Genomic DNA, 19,089 nt, shown 5'->3' on the forward strand with positions numbered 1-19,089 from the left:
GGGGGTCTCGCCCGGGGCGTAATTCCATGTAGAACCGCCACTGCCAAACACTGACAAAAGTGGTCAGATCCTGTGATAGCTATCACTAACCTATCACTAACCTCAAGAATCTATACATCTGTTATTATAGAAATATAAGATCAATTACAGTCATGTCTACCATCTACCATATTGCTTAATGTGATCCCCATATAGCAACTTCGTTACGGTATGGTTCATGAAGGGTCTGTCCAACAGGGCCATCTAGTGGTCACACAAGGTCAAGGTTAACTTATTGACAAGAGATTGATAGTTTAATGTTGACCTTAGATTGGTAAAATAAATAAATAAAAAAACACCTCCAGTGGAAATGGACATTTTCAGATTGGATCTAAAGTTGGAATCATACTTGTCTTGTCCTGTCTTGAAATCCAACATAGTTTGAAGCTGTATCTGTAATGATCTAATATCTATATTATATACTGTACCTCCTGACAGATAAGTACCTAGGTAAGATCTGGTGATGAAGTTTTCACCTTGGCAAAACGTGCAATGCACCAATCCGACCCAGTGTGTATGTTGCAATTCATTTCACGCAGTCACATCACATTTTCTGATCTCATGACATTTATGTAATTTGTCTTAATACTGATGGCAAGCAGAAGCATGGTAAAAGAGGAGAAATGAACCTGTAAAGCTTCAATCATTTAATACTCACATCTGCACAAACTTCATTACACAAAAGAATATATATAAAGGGCTGAGCTCAAACGGACAAAAACTTCCAACATTGAAGAGATGGGCAGGGGGGCATGCATTTTTGCACACTTAATCAGATGTCAGATGGCATTTACAGCACAATAATGAAGTTTAACTAGGGTGTAACAGTACCTTTGCAAACTCAAAAAATGGGGGGGGGGGCGAAGTGTAACTTAATGAAGCGCTCACAATCAGTAGCATCAAATAAGGTTGGTCCATCTTAACAAATCGGTATCAGTCATCTGTATCAATGCAAACACTAAGGATATGCATATCACCCCCACTCACACACACACACACACACACATACCCACCCACCCTCTATAATTCAGTGATATCACTTATTACATTCATGAACCGTACCGTTTGTGTACGGTTTACTATATATATTCTCATATCTTTGAAAAAAATACAAAGGATTTTGTGATAAAAACAAAAATCTAAAGCTGTTAAGGATGGTCAGTAGATATAATCATTCATCCATTTTTTCCTCTTTACCTCCAGTGCTCTTGGACTAGTTTGACCAAACTCAGTATCACATCCATTCAATGTATACAATTTGTCTTGCCTTATGAAATCTACATCTTCATTGAAAAAGCCTATGAAATGTACTTTCACCACTTTTGACAAATGCCGTCATTGGGAATATTGTAATTTTTGTATGTGTGTGTATATATATATATATATATATATATATATATATATATATATTATAATGAAGGCGTTGTGGACCTTGGCCCCAGATGCATGTTTTTCAGTCTAATCAGTCTAGTCTGGTCAAGCAACTTAAAACATTCAGACTGATTTAGAATAGACATAAGAAAACTCGCTGTAGAGAGTTTGCCCAGACACACACACATTCTCAAACAGATGCACGAACAAACAAATAGAACACAACAAATACAGTAAACACACACACACACAGAGCAGGGTATGCTAAGATTGTACTGGTGAGTCTTGCTGGTGCCCAGGTGAGAAAGACTGGCTGTCTCCTGGGAGTACTGGCATGGCTCCCTCACCAAGAGAAACTGGAGCTACATTACCTGGGAAAAATCAAATCACATCAAACTTTATTTGTACGGCGCATTTCATACCAGGAGGCAACACAATACGCCTCACAGTAGGGGGGGGGGGGGGGTTACAAACACTTGTAAAGACACACAGATTTTTCAGAGATAAATGAACAGGAAATGACGTACTAACCATACTGGCACCGTAAAGGACTGCTCAGTACGGTTATCGCTAACAGTTGCTATTTCGGGCGAAATTCGGTTTTCGGTTAGCTAATCTGTGGCTAATTTGCCTTTGGTATATTAGAGTAGGCTAATAGTTACTAGTACACTCAGCTATCAGGGAATAGAGTAAAATATTTAGTTGCATATGTTTTTTGAGTCTGCTAGCAGTTGCTATTTCGGGCGAAATTCGGTTTTCGGTTGGCTAATCTGTGGCTAATTTGCCTTTCAGTTTGGTGAACTGTTCTACCTTGTACTTACCTTCCCGTTGACTAAGCTATGGCTAAGAGTCCTTTCCTATTTGTCATGTATTATCTTTTCCTTAGAGTTAGGTTGAACTGTGGTTAATTAAACTATCTTCACACCAGCATCTGTTTTCCTATCTACCAAGTGGTCCATGGAAGGCATTACAGGATCGAGACACTAGAGGCACGCCACCGGGGTCTGACAGGGCGACCTCCATTCCGGGTTTGGCCTTGTCTCTCTCACCCGCTCAGCCCCCAGGCCCACCCAAGTAGGACAGGGGCAGAGTGGGTGTGTACGTGCTACGTATTTGTTTTCAGTTAAGGTTAGGCTTAGTAATTAAGCTCTAATATCATGATAAGGTTAACAGTGGTTTGTTACAAACACTTGTAAAGAGACACAGATAAGTAAACAGATAAATGTTACAGTGAGTGATAAGCGAGATCAAAGACGTATGTCTAAAGTGCAGGTTTAAAGGTTCCCATCGTTTCAGCCATTCTTAGGTATTCTGGCAGAGTATTCCAAAGGCTGGGGGCGTAGAAACTAAAAGCTGCTTTCCCATGTCTCTTTGTCCTGGCTTGTGGAACTGTTAGGAGTTCAGTGCCAGAGGACCTCAGGGATCTACTGGGTGTGTACCTTGAGAGCATGTCTGTTATATATATTCAGGTGCATGACTATGGACTATGACTATGGAGACTATGGATTTATAGACTAGTAAGAGAATCTTAAAATCTATTCTGAAACTAAGGTAACTTAGTTAACCAGTGCAGGGATTTTAATACTGGTGTGATGTGTGCTCTCCATCTTGTTTTAGTGAGGACTCGCGCTGCTGCATTCTGTATTGTTTGTAGTTGACTAATGGCTTTTTTTGGTAGACCAGACAAAAGCGAGTTACAGTAGTCTAGCCTGCTTGTGATAAACACGTCTTTCAGTGTCAGCCTGAGAGAGAAACAGTTGCACCTTAGCAATGTTTCTTAGGTGATAAAAATATGTTTTAATTATATTTTTGATATGGGTTTCAAAATTGAGATCAAATTGAATCAATTTGAGTCAAATATGACACCTAGGTTTCTGGCTTGGTGTTAAGTACTAGTGTTTTTAAATGTGCAGATAGTTTCTCGTTCGTTTTTTTTCACCAATGACTAATACCTCTGTTTTATCTTGGTTGAGCTGGAGAAAGTTTTTTGACATCCATACATTTATATCAGAAATGCAATTTACCAAACAATCAATAGAGCTGTAGTTGTTGGGTGTTACAGAAATATAGAGCTGGGTATCATCTGCATAGCTATGTTGGTTGATGTTGTGCCTCCTAATGACACTACCAAGGGGTAACATGTATAGACTGAAAAGTAAAGGCTCTAAAATGGATCCTTGAGGGACCCCACAGGTCATACAAATGTTTTTTGAGCTGTGGTCTCCGCGGGCGACAAAGTATTCCCGGCCAGTTAGATAGGTCCTAAACCAGTTTAGGACTGGATCAGCGAGGCCAACCCAATTTTCAAGTCTATCAATAAGGATTGATCAAAGGCTCAAAGGCTCAGTATCAAAGGCTGCGCTCAGATCCAAAAGAGATCCAAAAGAGATCGTTTTTTGGAGTCAGCATTAATCCTGAGGTCATTTACAACCTTGACTAATGCCGTTTCTGTGCTATGATTGGAACGAAAACCAGATTGGAAAGTGTCAAAGGCACAGTTAGCATCTAGGAAATTATTTAACTGTTTAAAGACCATTTTTTCCAGGATTTTGCTTAGAAAGGGAAGGTTGGAGATGGGTCTAAAATTGTTTAGAACTGAAGAGTCTAAATTGCTTTTCTTCAGGAGGGGTCTCACCAGGGCAGTTTTAAGTTCTGGTGGGGAAAACACCTGTAAGCAGGGAACAGTTTACAATGGCTAGAATGTCCTTAGACACAGAGTTAAAGATGGTCTTAAAAAATGTGGTGGGAATGGGATCAAGAGGGCATGTAGACGGCTTCAGTTGTGACACTACTTTGCTCAGCATTTCTATATCAGCCAGTGCAAAAAAGCTCATGCTGTTACTGCATGGTGGAAGGGGATCAGAAAACAAGACATTTGGAATTACCTGAGCAATACTCATCCTAATGTTCGTTATCTTATCTCTGAAGCATGCTGCAAATTCCTCACATTTGGAGGTGGAACAGAGACAATCTACTTTGGGTGGAGGATTTATAAGGCTGTCGATTGTTGAAAAGAGCACCCTGGAATTGTTAGAATTTATAGATATCAAATTAGAGAAATGATCCTTCCTACCATTTCTTATTGCTTTATTAAAGACTGAAAGATAATCCCTAAAAATATCAAGATGGACCTGTAGCTTGGTCTTTCTCCATGTACACTCAGTCCTTCTGCAAGATCTCTTAAGTTTAATAATTTCCTAATTTCTCCATGGAGCTTTTTGTTTGGCTAAAACCTTTTTTGTTTCGAGGGTGCTACAGAGTCAAGTGCTGTCCTTAATTTTGTATTGTATTGAGAGTAGTTACTAGATCATTAACACATGATGGCCCCGCCTCTTGGGTTTTTGTACTAGTTATGTTCATCATTACTTTGAAATGATCAGCTGCTGCAGAGTTAAGATAGCATTTCTTAATAAAACATTCAGAACTATTTTTAACTTTAGGTACCAGTGCTGTAAAGAAAATACAAAAGTGGTCGGATAGAGCAAGGTCACAGATAGACGATATAACAGTTGTAAGACCCTTTGTAATCACTACATCAAGGGTGTGGCCACGGTTGTGAGTGGGTTCAGTAATGTGTTGTGTAAAGTCCATGGAATTCAAGAGATTCATAAAATCCCTGGCCTTTGAGTCGTTCCCATTATCCACATGTATGTTAAAATCACCGGTGTTAATAATCTTATCGTAGTTTGTGTGGATAATGGAGAGTAGTTCTGAAAAGTCTGATAGAAAAGTGGGACATTGCATGGGTGGCCTATACACAGTTACTGTCAGAACAGGAGGCTGGCACTTTAGAACTATGGCATGATATTCAAACGAGGCAAAATCATCGAAGGAGATGCTCCTGCATGGTTATGGCTGTCCCGCCCCCCTTTTTACCAGTTCTAATTAGGGCTGAACGATTTGGGAAAATAATCTAATTGCGATTTTTTTCCCCCAATATTGCGATTGCGATTTAATATGCAATTTTTTCCCAACAAATCGTAATGAATGATTTAAATATGACCAACACAATATTAGATACATTTAGTGTAAAATATTAGTTCCTACATTTTACATTTTTATTTAACTGCTCATTACAGAATCAAGAACAACAAATCGGTGGCTTTGCCACTGTGCATTTAAGTAATTTAAACAAAGTAATTGTAAGAATAAAAACAAGGCATGCACTTTTTAAACTTTTTTTTTTAGACCACGTTTTTAAATCGCGAACGTTGCGGTTAGAAAATCGCGTTCTATCATATCGCGATTAAATCATTTAAATCAATTCATCGTTCAGCCCTAGTTCTAATGGACTGAAAAAAGCTATAATATATCAATAAGAGCTGCAGACTAGGGCTGAACGATTTGGGAAAATAATCTAATTGCGATTTTTTTACCAAAATATTGCGATTGCGATTTAATATGCGATTTTTTTTTATCCTCTTTTTTTTCCCAACAAAACGTAATGAATGATTTAAATATGACCAACACAATATTAGATACATTTAGTGTAAAATATTCTTTCCCACATTTTACATTTTTATTTAACTGCTCATTACAGAAACAAGAACAACAAATAGGTGGCTTTGCCACTGTGCATTTAAGTAATTTAAAAAAGTCATTTTAAGTATAAACACTAGGCATGCACTTTTTAAACACTGTGTGCAAAATGTACCATCTTAAAAAAAAATTTTTTTTATTTATTTATTTTTTTAGACCACGTTTTTTTTTATCGCGAACGTTGCGGTTAGAAAATCGCGTTCTATCATATCGCGATTAAATCGCAAATGCAATTAATCGTTCAGCCCTACTGCAGACCCATTTATGTTTAGCCAGGTGAAAAGGGCAGGGAGCACATTTTATTTTACACAAAGAAGCAGGCAAGCCTCCACTACCATACCAATCTCTGTGTTACTTTTACACCCACCACGTAGGTAATATCAACCTACTGTATTAATGATTTGCTTTTTATTTTGACAGACTTGATCTCATGTTCTCACACTCAAGATAGAATATCAAATCTCCTAAAAACATCAGTAATCTGTATCACAGCAATTGCACTGCCACAGCATACCATGGGTTACAGAAAGTAGCCTATCCTTGTGAAACAAAAGGCATTCAAACTGAACAAAACAAAGACAAGAACAATGCAGATAAATCATGAGTGGAATCTCCCCTCACCCTTGACCTCCGGCTCGGTCTTCTGCTGTTTCAGCTGGTCCATATGCTCCATCGCCTGCACAACCAATCAAACATCCATTAAAACATCACAACACTCACCCAAGGAAACAACATCACACTACACAACATCATCACACCAGACAACACCATTAGAGCATTGTACTAAAGTAGATTACACCATCAAACCATTGCACTAAAGAATTAGCCAGCTAACTAGATTATCCAGCCATACCAGATAACACCATCACAACATATAATACAGTGATACCAGACAATGGCATTAAATATTTACACCAAACTAGACCACAACATAAAACAAAACAGATTACACCAAAACAGTAGAAACAATTGCAGCATACCAGATTATACGATCACAGAAGAGTATGCATTCAAATATATTTGACAACACCATTCAACGTTGCACATGTGCAGAGATGTCACACCACATTAGAGAGACACTGCATACTAGATTACACTATCACAAGTAAGGCCATCACTTTATATACTACGTGATATTTCATTGTGTGAGTATGTACAGTCCTGTGTGTACAACCCTGTGTGTGTGTGTGTGTGTGTGTGTGTGTGTGTGTGTGTGTGTGTGTGTGTGTAGTTACCTGCTGTAACTCTACTTTCTGTGCGTTGAGTGTCTCCTGTTGCCTTTCCAGCTCCTGCCTCTGTTTCTGCAGGTCTACAGTCTTCTGGTTGAGGTCGTTCTCTTCCCGAGCCAGATGCTCCTCAAACTCCCTCATCTCCTGGTCCGTGTAGGCCTGATTCTGCTCCAGAGTCTGACACCAGTAACAGTAGATAGTCAGGAACAATGATGTCCTGGTTAGCCTAGCTCTAATCAACTTCAGAAACAAGGCTGTCCATACACAAAATGTCAGTGTTAAGCAGATGAGTATATGTGCGCTGCTCATCAAGCGCGTCCTGAAGAGGGATCAAAGTGGATAGTGTCAAGAGTTTTTATGCTCTCTGAGGTAGTCATTAGTTCACATCTAAAGCTAAAGCTCTTACATGTTTAAAACGTGTACATACTGACTCTGCTCTTAAACCTGACTATGTGATTTAGGAATCTGACCTCCCAGGGGTCTGTGTCCAGAAATTCCTTCTTCTTAGTGGCAGCAACGAACTCCTGAAGGGACACCAGTCGGTCCTTGTTGGTGTCCACCTACAAACAACAGAGATGTTTAAATGAAGTGCTGAACTTTTAGAGCAGGTTGCATGCATCGGATTTCTCCCCAAAGGTAATGGAGGTCAGAATGTATTTATAGGCCAGGGTCACTGGACAGGCACATGACAGCCAATGAGCTATGTCCTCATTTTGTGCAATGTTTGTCAATGCAGAGCCCATTTATGGTGTTGCATTGAATTGAATGTTACTATTGTGGCCATACTTGCATTTGCTGACATAATCTGTGAGATCTAATTTTTTGTTCAGTTTCTTGGCCAGTTATTGTGTACAACATTATTCTTAAATAAGCCACCTTTCTTTCTCTCTCGCTCTTACAACCTGTGTTCACATCTGCTCTCATCAAGGATTAAGTAAAATAGCAGTTTTCATAAGAGGCAAAGATTCCCTCATAAGACCAAAGCTGTGACTAGTTGCCCTCAAGGGACCACATTGTTTTTATGTAAGTCACAGAATGCCTCTTTTGTTCATTCCATAATCTTTCCAATGAAAACAAATTATTTGGTGTCCAGCTGTTCAGTGAAATTCCATTGTTGCTGTGTTTTACTGCAAACATGTACTTGGAACTTTAATTCAATACAAAAACACCACACACTCACATCGTTTACAGCAGAGACACACACACACACACACACACACACACACACACACACATTCTTATTGGTCCAGCTGCACAAATATCACATAGCAGCTGGGAACCTTACTTACAGGAGTGGGTTTTGTGGTCTGTGTTTAATTATGTGTGTACTCATGGATTCACCTCATTCATGACATGTTCTCTCATCCTTAGCCTCTCCTCTTCCATCTCGATCATGTCATCCTCCTCCTGGTTAGGGTCATAGATCTTCTCCAGCTAGACACACACACACACACACACACACACACACACACACACACACACACACACACACACACACACACACACACACACACACACACACACACACTTCACTTTATCCTCTTTGTAAACAATGATTTATTAAATAAATTAGCAATTGTTCAATACTCTATTATGATTGGTTGAAATGCATTTCTGTAAGCAGTGATTAAAATCAATTCTCAGTAAGTGCCTGTGTATTAATGTGTGAATGGAAAGTCTTGTGTTGGAGTTTTGATCATCCTCTATGGTTTTCCATTTTGCAATTATAACAGCATGTTTGTACAACTTTCTCTTGCTATCTAGCGATCAGGCCAACTGGTACAGAGTCACCACGGAGTACAAGTACTGACCTCTTTAGTGAATAGTGCCTCAAGCTCCTGCTCATCAAAGTAGTGATCTCCATTGGTGTCTGTGAGCCCAGACACACACACACACACACACACACACACACACACACACACACACACACACACACACACACACACACACACACACACACACACACACACACACACACACACACACACACACACACAGATTAAACTTTCTATCTGCACACAAAGTTCAATCATTATTAAGAATTTTTTCCAAGATAAATGCACATAGAAATAAATAAGGAAAAAACAAACAAGCATTGACTGAAAAGCTGTAGGCTTCACACTAAAATGCTAAACATTTAAAGCATCAACCTGCAGGTAGTCACCATGTGAAATCCTTGGAACTAACAATATAGGAAATCATACTTTGAAGTCCAGTTTGGGGGTTGTGGGCTGTGGTTTTTGGAAAAGGTGCATGGGCTTTGCAACCAAGATATTTGAATACATTACCATGCAAGCTGAAAAATGTCCTTGGGTCAAAGTCTTCAGGGTCCAAACCATCCGCTTCTTCCCACACCTCCTTCAGCTGGTCCTGACTTCCCTACACACACACACACACACACACACACACACACATTAAATCTAGGTGCTAACACCACCAAGATCATATATTAATATATATATACACTGCTGTGCAAAAGTTTTAGGCAGGTGTGAAAAAATGCTGCAAACTAAGAATGCTTTGAAAAATATAAACAATAAATGTTTATTTTTATCAATTTACAAAATGCAAAGTGAGTGAACAAAAGAAAAATCTAAATCAAATCAATATTTGGTGTCACTACCCTTTGCCTTCAAACTAGCATCAATTCTTATTGGTACACTTGCACAAAGACAGGGATTTTATATGATTATAGTGCGGTGTAGGATCAACCAATATACCAAACAGACGCTAATGTTCATCAATTTCACATGTAGGTTGAAACACAGTCAGTAACTGAGACAGAAACAGCTGTCCAGGAGGCTTAAAACTGGGTGAGGAACAGACAAACTCTGCTACCAAGGTGAGGTTGTGGAAGACAGTTTCATGTCAAAGGTCATACATGGCAAGACTGAGCACAGCAACAAGACACAATGTAGTTATACTGCATCAGCAAGGTCTCTCCCAGACAAAGATTTCAAAGCAGACAGGGGTTTCCAGATGTGCTGTTCAAGCTCTTTTGAAGAAGCACAAAGAAACGGGCAACGTTATGGATCGTAGACGCAGTGGTCGGCCAAGGAAACTTAATGCAGCTGATGAAAAACACATCAAGCTTATTTCCCTTCGAAATCGGAAGATGTCAAGCAGTGTCATCAGCTCAGAACTGGCAGAAACCAGTTGTACCCAGGTACACATATCTACTGTCCGGAGAAGTCTGGCCAGAAGTGGTCTTCATGGAAGAGTTGCAGCCAAAAAGCTCTACCCTGACATGAAAATAAGGCCAAGTGACTCAACTAAGCACGAAAACATAGAAACTGGGGTACAGAAACATGGCAGCAGGTGCTCTGGACTGATGAGTCAAAATTAGAAATATTTGGCTGTAGAAGAAGGCAGTTTGTTCGCCGAAGGGCTGGAGAGCGGTACAATAATGAGTGTCTGCAGGCAACAGTGAAGCATGGTGGAGGTTCCTTGCAAGTTTGGGGCTGCATTTCTGCAAATGGAGTTGGAGATTTGGTCAGGATTAATGGTGTCCTCAATGCTGAGAAATACAGGCAGATACTTATCCATCATGCAATACCATCAGGGAGTCGTATGATTGGCACCAAATGTATTCTGCAGCAGTACAACAACCCCAAACATACAGCCAATGTCATTAAGAACTATCTTCAGCGTAAAGAAGAACAGAAAGTCCTGGAAGTGATGGTATGGCCCCCACAGAGCCCTGATCTCAACATCATCGAGTCTGTCTGGGATTACATGAAGAGACAGAAGGATTTGAGGAAGCTTACATCCACAGAAGATCTGTGGTTAGTTCTCCAAGATGTTTGGAACAACTTACCAGCCGAGTTCCTTCAAAAACTAGTGCAAGTGTATCTGGAAGAATTGATGCTATTTTTAAGTCAAAGGGTGGTCACACCAAATATTGATTTAATTTAGATTTCTCTTCTGTTCATTCACTGCATTTTGTTAATTGATGAAGAATTGATGAAAATAAACTGTTAACACTTCCATTTTTGAATGCATTCTTAGTTTAGAGCATTTTTTCACACCTGCCTAAAACTTTTGCACAGTACTGTATATATATATATATGTGCTGTCAAACGATTAAAATATTTAATCGCGATTAATCGCATTTATGTCATAGTTAACTCAAAATTAATCGCGATTAATCGCAAATTTTGATCTATTCTAAATGTCCCTTCGTTTATTTATTTTTTCCATCATTTTATTTTTATTTTAATGCCCTTATCAACATGGAAAAGTGGATTGGCTTGCTTTATGCAAATGTTTTATTTTATTGAAAACCAACATTGCCAAACAGGGCGGTACAAAATAAAATTATAAAGTGCACATTTCAGGTAAACAAGGACTCAGCCTATAGTGCAGTTAAACCATGGCTTAATATTTTCTTTTTTCCAAGTTTGCTGGGAACATAGCAGTCAGGCCTCTTATTTCAGAAACAATGAACCGTAACAGTTAGGATACCAATAAAAGGTAAGCCTACTACTTCTTTGCTTTCAGCCAGCTGCCTGTTGACATTTTCAGACAACAGTGAAGCTCGCTGCTTTTGCACAACACAACTTTTAAAAGTAAACTTTCCATTCAGAAGCTTTTTATCATCCATTTCGCCGTATCGCGCTCACCATTCACTCAAACCGTAACGTTAGCCTACTACACAGTTTACGTGGCCAAAAAGAATGTTAATCTAAAAAAAATTTAAAAATCGCGTTAATCTCGCGATAAAAAAATTAACGCCGTTAAAATGGGTTTGCGTTAACGCCGTTAATAACGCGTTAAACTGACAGCACTAATATATATTAGTCAAACGATTAAAATGTCAAACGATTAAAATATTTAATCGCGATGAATCGCATTTATGTCATAGTTAACTCAAAATTAATCGCGATTAATCGCAAATTTGTAAATGTCCCTTATTTTTTCCATCATTTTATTTTAATTTTAATGCCCTTATCAACATGGAAAAGTGGATTTGCTTGCTTTAAGCACAACTTTTAAAAGTAAACTTTCCATTCAGAAGCTTTTTATCATCCATTTCGCCGTATCGCGCTCACCATTCACTCAAACCGTAACGTTAGCCTACTACACAGTTTACGTGGCCAAAAAGAATGTTAATCTAAAAAAAATTTAAAAATCGCGTTAATCTCGCGATAAAAAAATTAACGCCGTTAAAATGGGTTTGCGTTAACGCCGTTAATAACGCGTTAAACTGACAGCACTAATATATATTAGTCAAACGATTAAAATGTCAAACGATTAAAATATTGAATCGCGATGAATCGCATTTATGTCATAGTTAACTCAAAATTAATCGCGATTAATCGCAAATTTGTAAATGTCCCTTATTTTTTCCATCATTTTATTTTAATTTTAATGCCCTTATCAACATGGAAAAGTGGATTTGCTTGCTTTAAGCAAATGTTTTATTTTATTGAAAACCAACATTGCCAAACAGGGCGGTACAAAATAAAATTATAAAGTGCACATTTCAGGTAAACAAGGACCTATAGTGCAGTTAAACCATGGCTTAATATTTTCTTTTTTTCAAGTTTGCTGGGAACATAGCAGTCACGCCTTTTATTTCAGAAACAATGAACCGTAACAGTTATGTTACCAATAAAAGGTAAGCCTACTACTTCTTTGCTTTCAGCCAGCTGCCTGTTGACATTTTCAGACAACAGTGAAGCTCGCTTCTTTTGCACAACACAACTTTTAAAAGTAAACTTTCCATTCAGAAGCTTTTAATCATCCATTTCGCCGTATCGCGCTCACCATTCACTCAAACCGTAACGTTAGCCTACTACACAGTTTGCAAAACCCAAAAAGAACGTTAATCTAAAAAAAAAAATGATAAAAAAAATAATAAAAAAAAAAAACGCGTTAATCTCGCGATAAAAAAATGTACGGCGTTAAAATGAGTTTGCGTTAACGCCGTTAATAACGCGTTAAACTGACAGCACTAATATATATATGTGTGTGTGTGTGTGTGTGTGTGTGTGTGTGTGTGTGTGTGCGCATCTTGCTCACAGGGTGGTTGACTTTGGGATGGTCTGCATGCTTCCGCCTCATCTCCTCGTAGTGTTCCTCCTCTCTCTTCCTTGTCTCCTCATCTAGTGTCTTCAGGTGCTCACGTCGCTCGTGCTCCTTCCTCATCTCGTGGCGTTTAAAGTCCTCGTGCCGCTCCTTGTCAAAGTTCTCCAGGTCGCTCGTGGCCTGAGGGGCAGAAGCTGTCAGTGAAAAGCAATGAGCACAAGCAAAGCACACGCACAAAGCACCACTACAAACATAACACAACACCCTACAACTATACACAGACTAAACAGATTTTTCCACAAACACTCCTCTACTACACAAATACAAAGCATTGCCACAACACACAACATACTACAACAAAACAGATACGGCAACAGAAACTGCAAAACACAAACTACAGACAGATGATACAAACTCATGAGGCCGTCAGTGAACCCAAAAGGCCTAAAGACATAGAGCTCAGTCTATGCATCATTTACAGATTTGTATTGCAGCCAATCAGTTGTAGGTGGTGCACCAGTCATTCATGAGTTTATAATGCTATATGACAACAAACTGTAGCCTACCATCACAGTATTACAACTATACAATCAAAAAGAAACATGCATGTAGACTAATTTTTGTGTGATATAAACCAGCCAAGCCATGGTCACATTTGTCTGTGATGTAAAACCAATTTTCATGTGCTAAGCTGCTGCTGCATGGGCTCAAAATGGATGCGGTGAAGTTCACTGAATGAGCCCCCAATACTGACAATAACAGTCAAAACAAGTCTTACTGATTTGATGAGTCGGTCCAGGTCCTCCACCTCAAACGTGTGTGGGTTCATGTGGTTCAGATGCTCAAACTGCCTCAGAAGAGCCTCATAATCCATCGTCAAACCTGCAGACATGAGGTGAAGGATGACTTACAAACCTTCCAAAACTCATGATTAGATGGGACTGGGATATAGCATCCAGTCCAGTCTTGTCAAACAGAAGCATTTCGATTCAAGGTTTCTTAATTTTTTTGTAGATTTCCACAATGAAACCACATTGAAACCAGAAATGCAGGAGGGAACAACCCATACAGAGGCAATGCGGAACTCCGTGGAAATGAAAAAAAAATTGAAATACATGTCCATTTGAGGTACTTCTGACTAGTAATGCTACTACACAAATCCACTCACTACACCTAAAGTCAACTATACACTACTACGTGATTCTACTACATGAATTCTCTACAACTGAGGTGCAGCTGGCTGAACTGCTGCAACATCCCTGCTGAACTATGAGGAGTCGTGAGATGGTAATGGTTCATTATATGGTCCAGGTTGTCCATTCTAGGCAGAACATGCCAAGGATTTATCTAGCACATGGGCCAGTTTAACAAAGCAAAGATTATCAACTGGTTAAAAGCACTACACTAATATGCACATGATGTAGAATTCATTCAGAAAACAACCCTCAGCGACACTTCATAGCCCCTAATTTCATTGAACTTTAAATTTAACAGTCTTCACAAAAAAACATTGGAAAGGCAGGAAATTACCCAATCATAACACTAAAGTGAAGCTTGGGAAAGTTGTGATAAGAGGCAAGCACCACTCCAGCAAGGTTACACTAACTCAATAGCTGACCATTTCCTCCGTTTGACAACACTGTCTAACTATGTTTCTAACTATGTTTTATTATAGGTTGTTTTAACCATGTTTTTTAACTATGTTCTCACTGTGGCACTCTGAGATTCATGTGAATATAGAGTGCGTTATAAATTAAATGAATTATTTATTATTATTATTATTATTATTATTATTATTAATATAGACCAACTAACTCTTGAAAAGGACTAGATGGTGTATCTGACATGAACTTGTTTTACAGAGGAACACAGTCATACTGGTCAGACGTACCTTTCCCTCCCTCCATGTCCTGCTTGGCTCTGATGAGAGTACGGAGCCGGTTCACCTCCTGCCTTTTCAGCTCGTCCAGTTTGGTTCTTACGTGGTGGCTTACAAAATCAAGCTCTTTTGCAAGCTGCCCTTGCTGTAATAACACACAGACACACACACACAGACACACACACAGACACACACACACACCCACGTTAATGATCACTTCACTACCTATCAGGGTGACTGGGTTATTGCCTAGACAGAGGCTGTGGGCTCACAAGAAAAGACAGCTCTGTGGGCGCTGGCCTTTAAATGTGTAAACAGAGAAGCAGCTGAGCAAACCCTGACTAACATCTGTCATATTTAACCAGATGGACCCAGTTGAAATCCACTCTCGTGTTTTTCTCATACCTTGATGGCCTCCATGTCAGTGTTGTGGAGCTTCTCCCTAAAGTGCGGGTCCTTTTCCAGGAAGTCAATAACCTCTCTCAGGTAGCGGTCATAGTGCAGTCCAGTGTCCTGTAAATAAATATAAGCACTGGTCATTTAAAGGGCAAGTAAAGGTTAGCAGTGTACCTTTGGCAAACACTGGCTGTTTTGAAACTCTGCCCTTCTTCCTGTCAATATTCCCTTCTACGCTCTTTTTGAGTACACATCCACACAGGCTGCGTTAGCACAGATGCACGATGGACATGCCTCCGTGTCCTTACTGGATGGACTGTAGGACTCCACATCATTTGCAGGCAAGTAAGTAAGTAAGTACATTTAGCTTAATGCCATGTCAGCGCCTAAGAGTATTTAAGACCCAAGACTATTTCATGGCAAAACATGAATTGTAAGATTTGTACAATAAATCATGTAAAAATAAATAAATAAATAAATAAAGCTACATACAGTAGATGTAAATAACTAAACAAGATGTTACAAATGCACATGTGATTAAAGATTCTAAAACTTTTTTTGTAGCGGCACCTATTCAAAGTACCTTGTGGAGCAAGGCAGTAGAGTAAAATATGGTGTCCAGATAATTTGTTTTCCAATGATTACTGAGCTGTATATCAGATGCATTGAATGATTGCTTTGAAATACGAGGCAATAAAACACTTTTGAATTTTAATTTGAAAAGAAAAGCGGACTGAAAAAGACCCTCTGGGAAGAAACTATAGGTGAAGGGGAAAATTCCAACAATTCACAAAAAGTGTTCAACAGTAAAATTGCTGACCCAACCTTTAAGGGTCATGTTACGGTTAAGACTGCATAAAGGTAAAGGTAATCCGATTTTTCACAGCACAAAAGGACTATGCGCAGGTTAGCGCATGAACGGGATACATGAATGCCTTCTTTGTTCGGGAAGTTAGACTTCAGGTCTTTGTGTATTGCGCTATTGTGATTTAGTATGGCTGTATAAAAGTTGTCAAGAATATGTTTCTTAGTTCGATGTTATTCATAATCTAATGAGCATATTGCCCTACAGTCCATCTCTGTGGGCAGTAGCAGATTAGACGTAATTTCTATTTCATGTTTCGTTTTTTCTTTTCATCTGCTGTGAATTCACAGCACTTTTCCTTTTCCTAATAGCTTGGTCTGTATTTAGTCACTGTAACATTATGTTGAGTACACTTAAATCTAAGAATAATCCTTTATGTTCCTGCCTTAAACAAGCAAAGAGTTAGACACATAACAGTGTACCCTGCTGACCAAACAGTTCTGCTGTACCAGAACAACAACATATAAACTACACAGCCACAAGTTGGTACAGACTAAAGCTGATCAAATGAATAATATCGTAGTGTACCTTATGAGCTTCAGATGCCATTTTGAAAGTCAATTTTTTTGCAAGGGCACAACTGGGCCTTACATCCCGACCAATCCTTTCCTGTGACTTACTGCGCTCTCTGGTGGGTCCAGCTTCTCTGATGGGGGGTCGACTTTTTTGTTGTCCAGGGCGATGGGCACAGCATCCTTACACACCCATATACACATGAACAGCACCAGCCAAAAGCAATGTCGCGTGCCTCTACGCGTCCACATCTGTGAAATAGAGGCGAAAGGTGGGACTGACTTGTGGGAAAGCATAGGATGACAGCATAATACACAAAATAAGCCTAGCCTAATGCTTAAAGATCTCGACAGATGTTGCAAAACATGAAGGCATTATCTTCATCTACCTTAATCTGATATGCAAACTGTAGAGAGCACTAAGCAACATTTGGGTTACACGGATGGACAGTATTTCCGTGAGACGCTGTTTGAATGGGTCTTACACAACTCATGGTTGTCACTAACAAACATCACAAGCAAACGTTTTTGACAGGATTGTTGCCCAACGGTATCTAGGAATTTCAGATGTGGCAACAGCATAGCTCAGAAAGCTGTCCAAAACCTTCAAGCTACTGGTTTTCAGTCGCAATGATTTGTGAAACCATCCCGCTTGAGGACTTCTATACCACAGGCAAGATGGCACAGGGCAATTGGTGTGGATGCAATGGATATGCTCCACCTTCAATCAGGGGTTAGTATCTGTAGACAGCTAGACTGGCAGACAAAACATCTATCCTCTGACCATAGCAAGTGGAAGGCTATACAGTTAAATAAAAACTATCCGTGGAGGGATTATTTTTTTGCAGAAGTAAAACTGTAATGTTGTAATGCTGTGTGGGTCACAATCCCACTCATTTGTTATATTCACTTCCTCCAAGAATGGAGAGCTCTTTCAATCTATTCAAACCACTGATCTTTAACAAGATAATCAATTATCATGAATGATAATAGTTAGGATAGATATAATTAGGGCTATGCATACCACTCACAAATAAAAAAAAAATTGGCTCACCTAAACAAGAATCTTTAGACGTGAGAATATTTTAAGAGCAATTTACCAACAAAATGCCAAAATGCACAAAGGGCTTGTGCAATTGAGAGGAATGCCTTGGTGTTAATCTTAATCTTCAATGGAACCTCCCTCAGACCAATCACGCCTTTGTTACTCGTGTTGGATAAATCTCTTACACACTTTCGAGTAAGCATAAAAAAAGTAATTCCATAAAATACTAACATGTTACCTGTCACCTCATGTTATATCTTATAAACTAGTTATTGGGAGAAGGGTTTTCATAAACCCATGCGCAAACAAACGTTGTCTAGCGCATTTATCTGGAACGTGATTATCGAGGGCTACTCCTTTCCTTCCACAGAGACCATCAGCGGTCGGCTATACCCACAGCCGTTAGAAACATAAACAGAGTCGCATGATAAACTTCCAGAAAAACAGAAAGAAAACAAACTACTACTTCCCTCGCCTTTCCTTCAACACGTCCCTCTTGCTTACCTCTCTCACTCTATGGTTCCTCAGGATTTGGTATTACCGAGCTGATTAAGGCTTGTTTCCACCTGTCATCTCCAAGTCGAATGTCCGTGGCTAGAGATGCAACCTTCAAAGTGCCGTACAACTCGGGAGCCACGCCTCCAGGGAAGTATCATTGGCCAGCAAGCTTTACTTCCTTGTTTATGACACTCATGTTGGACATCTATTGAGTGTTCAATTTGTCAATCAAACAGTCATGCACAGACCTCCCTGACGCAAGAGGAAAAGGTACGTGGCGTTCAGAGAAGCAATGACATGAATAAATGAATCAGTCTGTTGCAAATATCTGAAAATCCCACCGTATCAAATAAACATGATGTCATTTGACGAACATTTTCGATGACAAAAATAAGCACACGCTCTAAGGATATTTCGTTAAAATGGTTAGCAAACTGACAGCCCCAGACACTAAATATAAGTCAGCCTCAGTATGAACTCAAGATAAACAAAGTTGTACATTTTAACGTAGGAAAAGGTAAAAGTACTAAAAAAGTATGCAGACAATATTTAACAGTGTAGACCAGAGATTGTTCATCACTCCTATTCAGAGCCCGTATTGTATTTTTGTATTCGACAAACAAAAACAACAACCCTGTCTTTATCATGTTACTTATAATCTGTTTGGCTATTTGTTGCCATCCATA

At 39.2% G+C, this 19,089-nt stretch overlaps 1 protein-coding gene across 1 annotated transcript; it reads right to left on the bottom strand.

The window, feature by feature from the left end:
- Nucleotides 1–1,414: 1,414 nt before the first annotated feature.
- On the bottom strand, nt 1,415–18,540 carry LOC105905566 (nucleobindin-2). Its single transcript, XM_012833578.3, has 13 exons — nt 18,410–18,540; nt 16,969–17,112; nt 15,493–15,600; nt 15,100–15,232; nt 13,987–14,090; nt 13,203–13,388; nt 9,467–9,557; nt 8,990–9,048; nt 8,520–8,612; nt 7,649–7,738; nt 7,185–7,355; nt 6,571–6,625; nt 1,415–1,781 (listed from the first exon to the last, which is right to left on the bottom strand). Exons 2-13 carry the CDS (start codon nt 17,110–17,112, stop codon nt 1,675–1,677), a joined length of 1,341 nt encoding a protein of 446 aa, XP_012689032.2. The 5' UTR covers nt 18,410–18,540; the 3' UTR covers nt 1,415–1,674.
- Nucleotides 18,541–19,089: the final 549 nt, after the last annotated feature.

This window comes from Clupea harengus, chromosome 3, assembly GCF_900700415.2.
Source record: "Clupea harengus chromosome 3, Ch_v2.0.2, whole genome shotgun sequence".
NCBI lineage: Eukaryota > Metazoa > Chordata > Actinopteri > Clupeiformes > Clupeidae > Clupea > Clupea harengus.

Excerpts from the sequence above, each read along its gene's own strand:
- LOC105905566 (XM_012833578.3), bottom strand. The coding sequence starts at position 17,112 with ATGTGGACGCGTAGAGGCACGCGACATTGCTTTTGGCTGGTGCTGTTC. Across the intron at positions 14,091-15,099 it reads GGACATGGAGGGAGGGAAAG|GTTTGACGATGGATTATGAG; the intron begins GTACGTCTGACC and ends TCATGTCTGCAG. Across the intron at positions 9,049-9,466 it reads GACATTTTTCAGCTTGCATG|ACACCAATGGAGATCACTAC; the intron begins GTAATGTATTCA and ends CTGGGCTCACAG.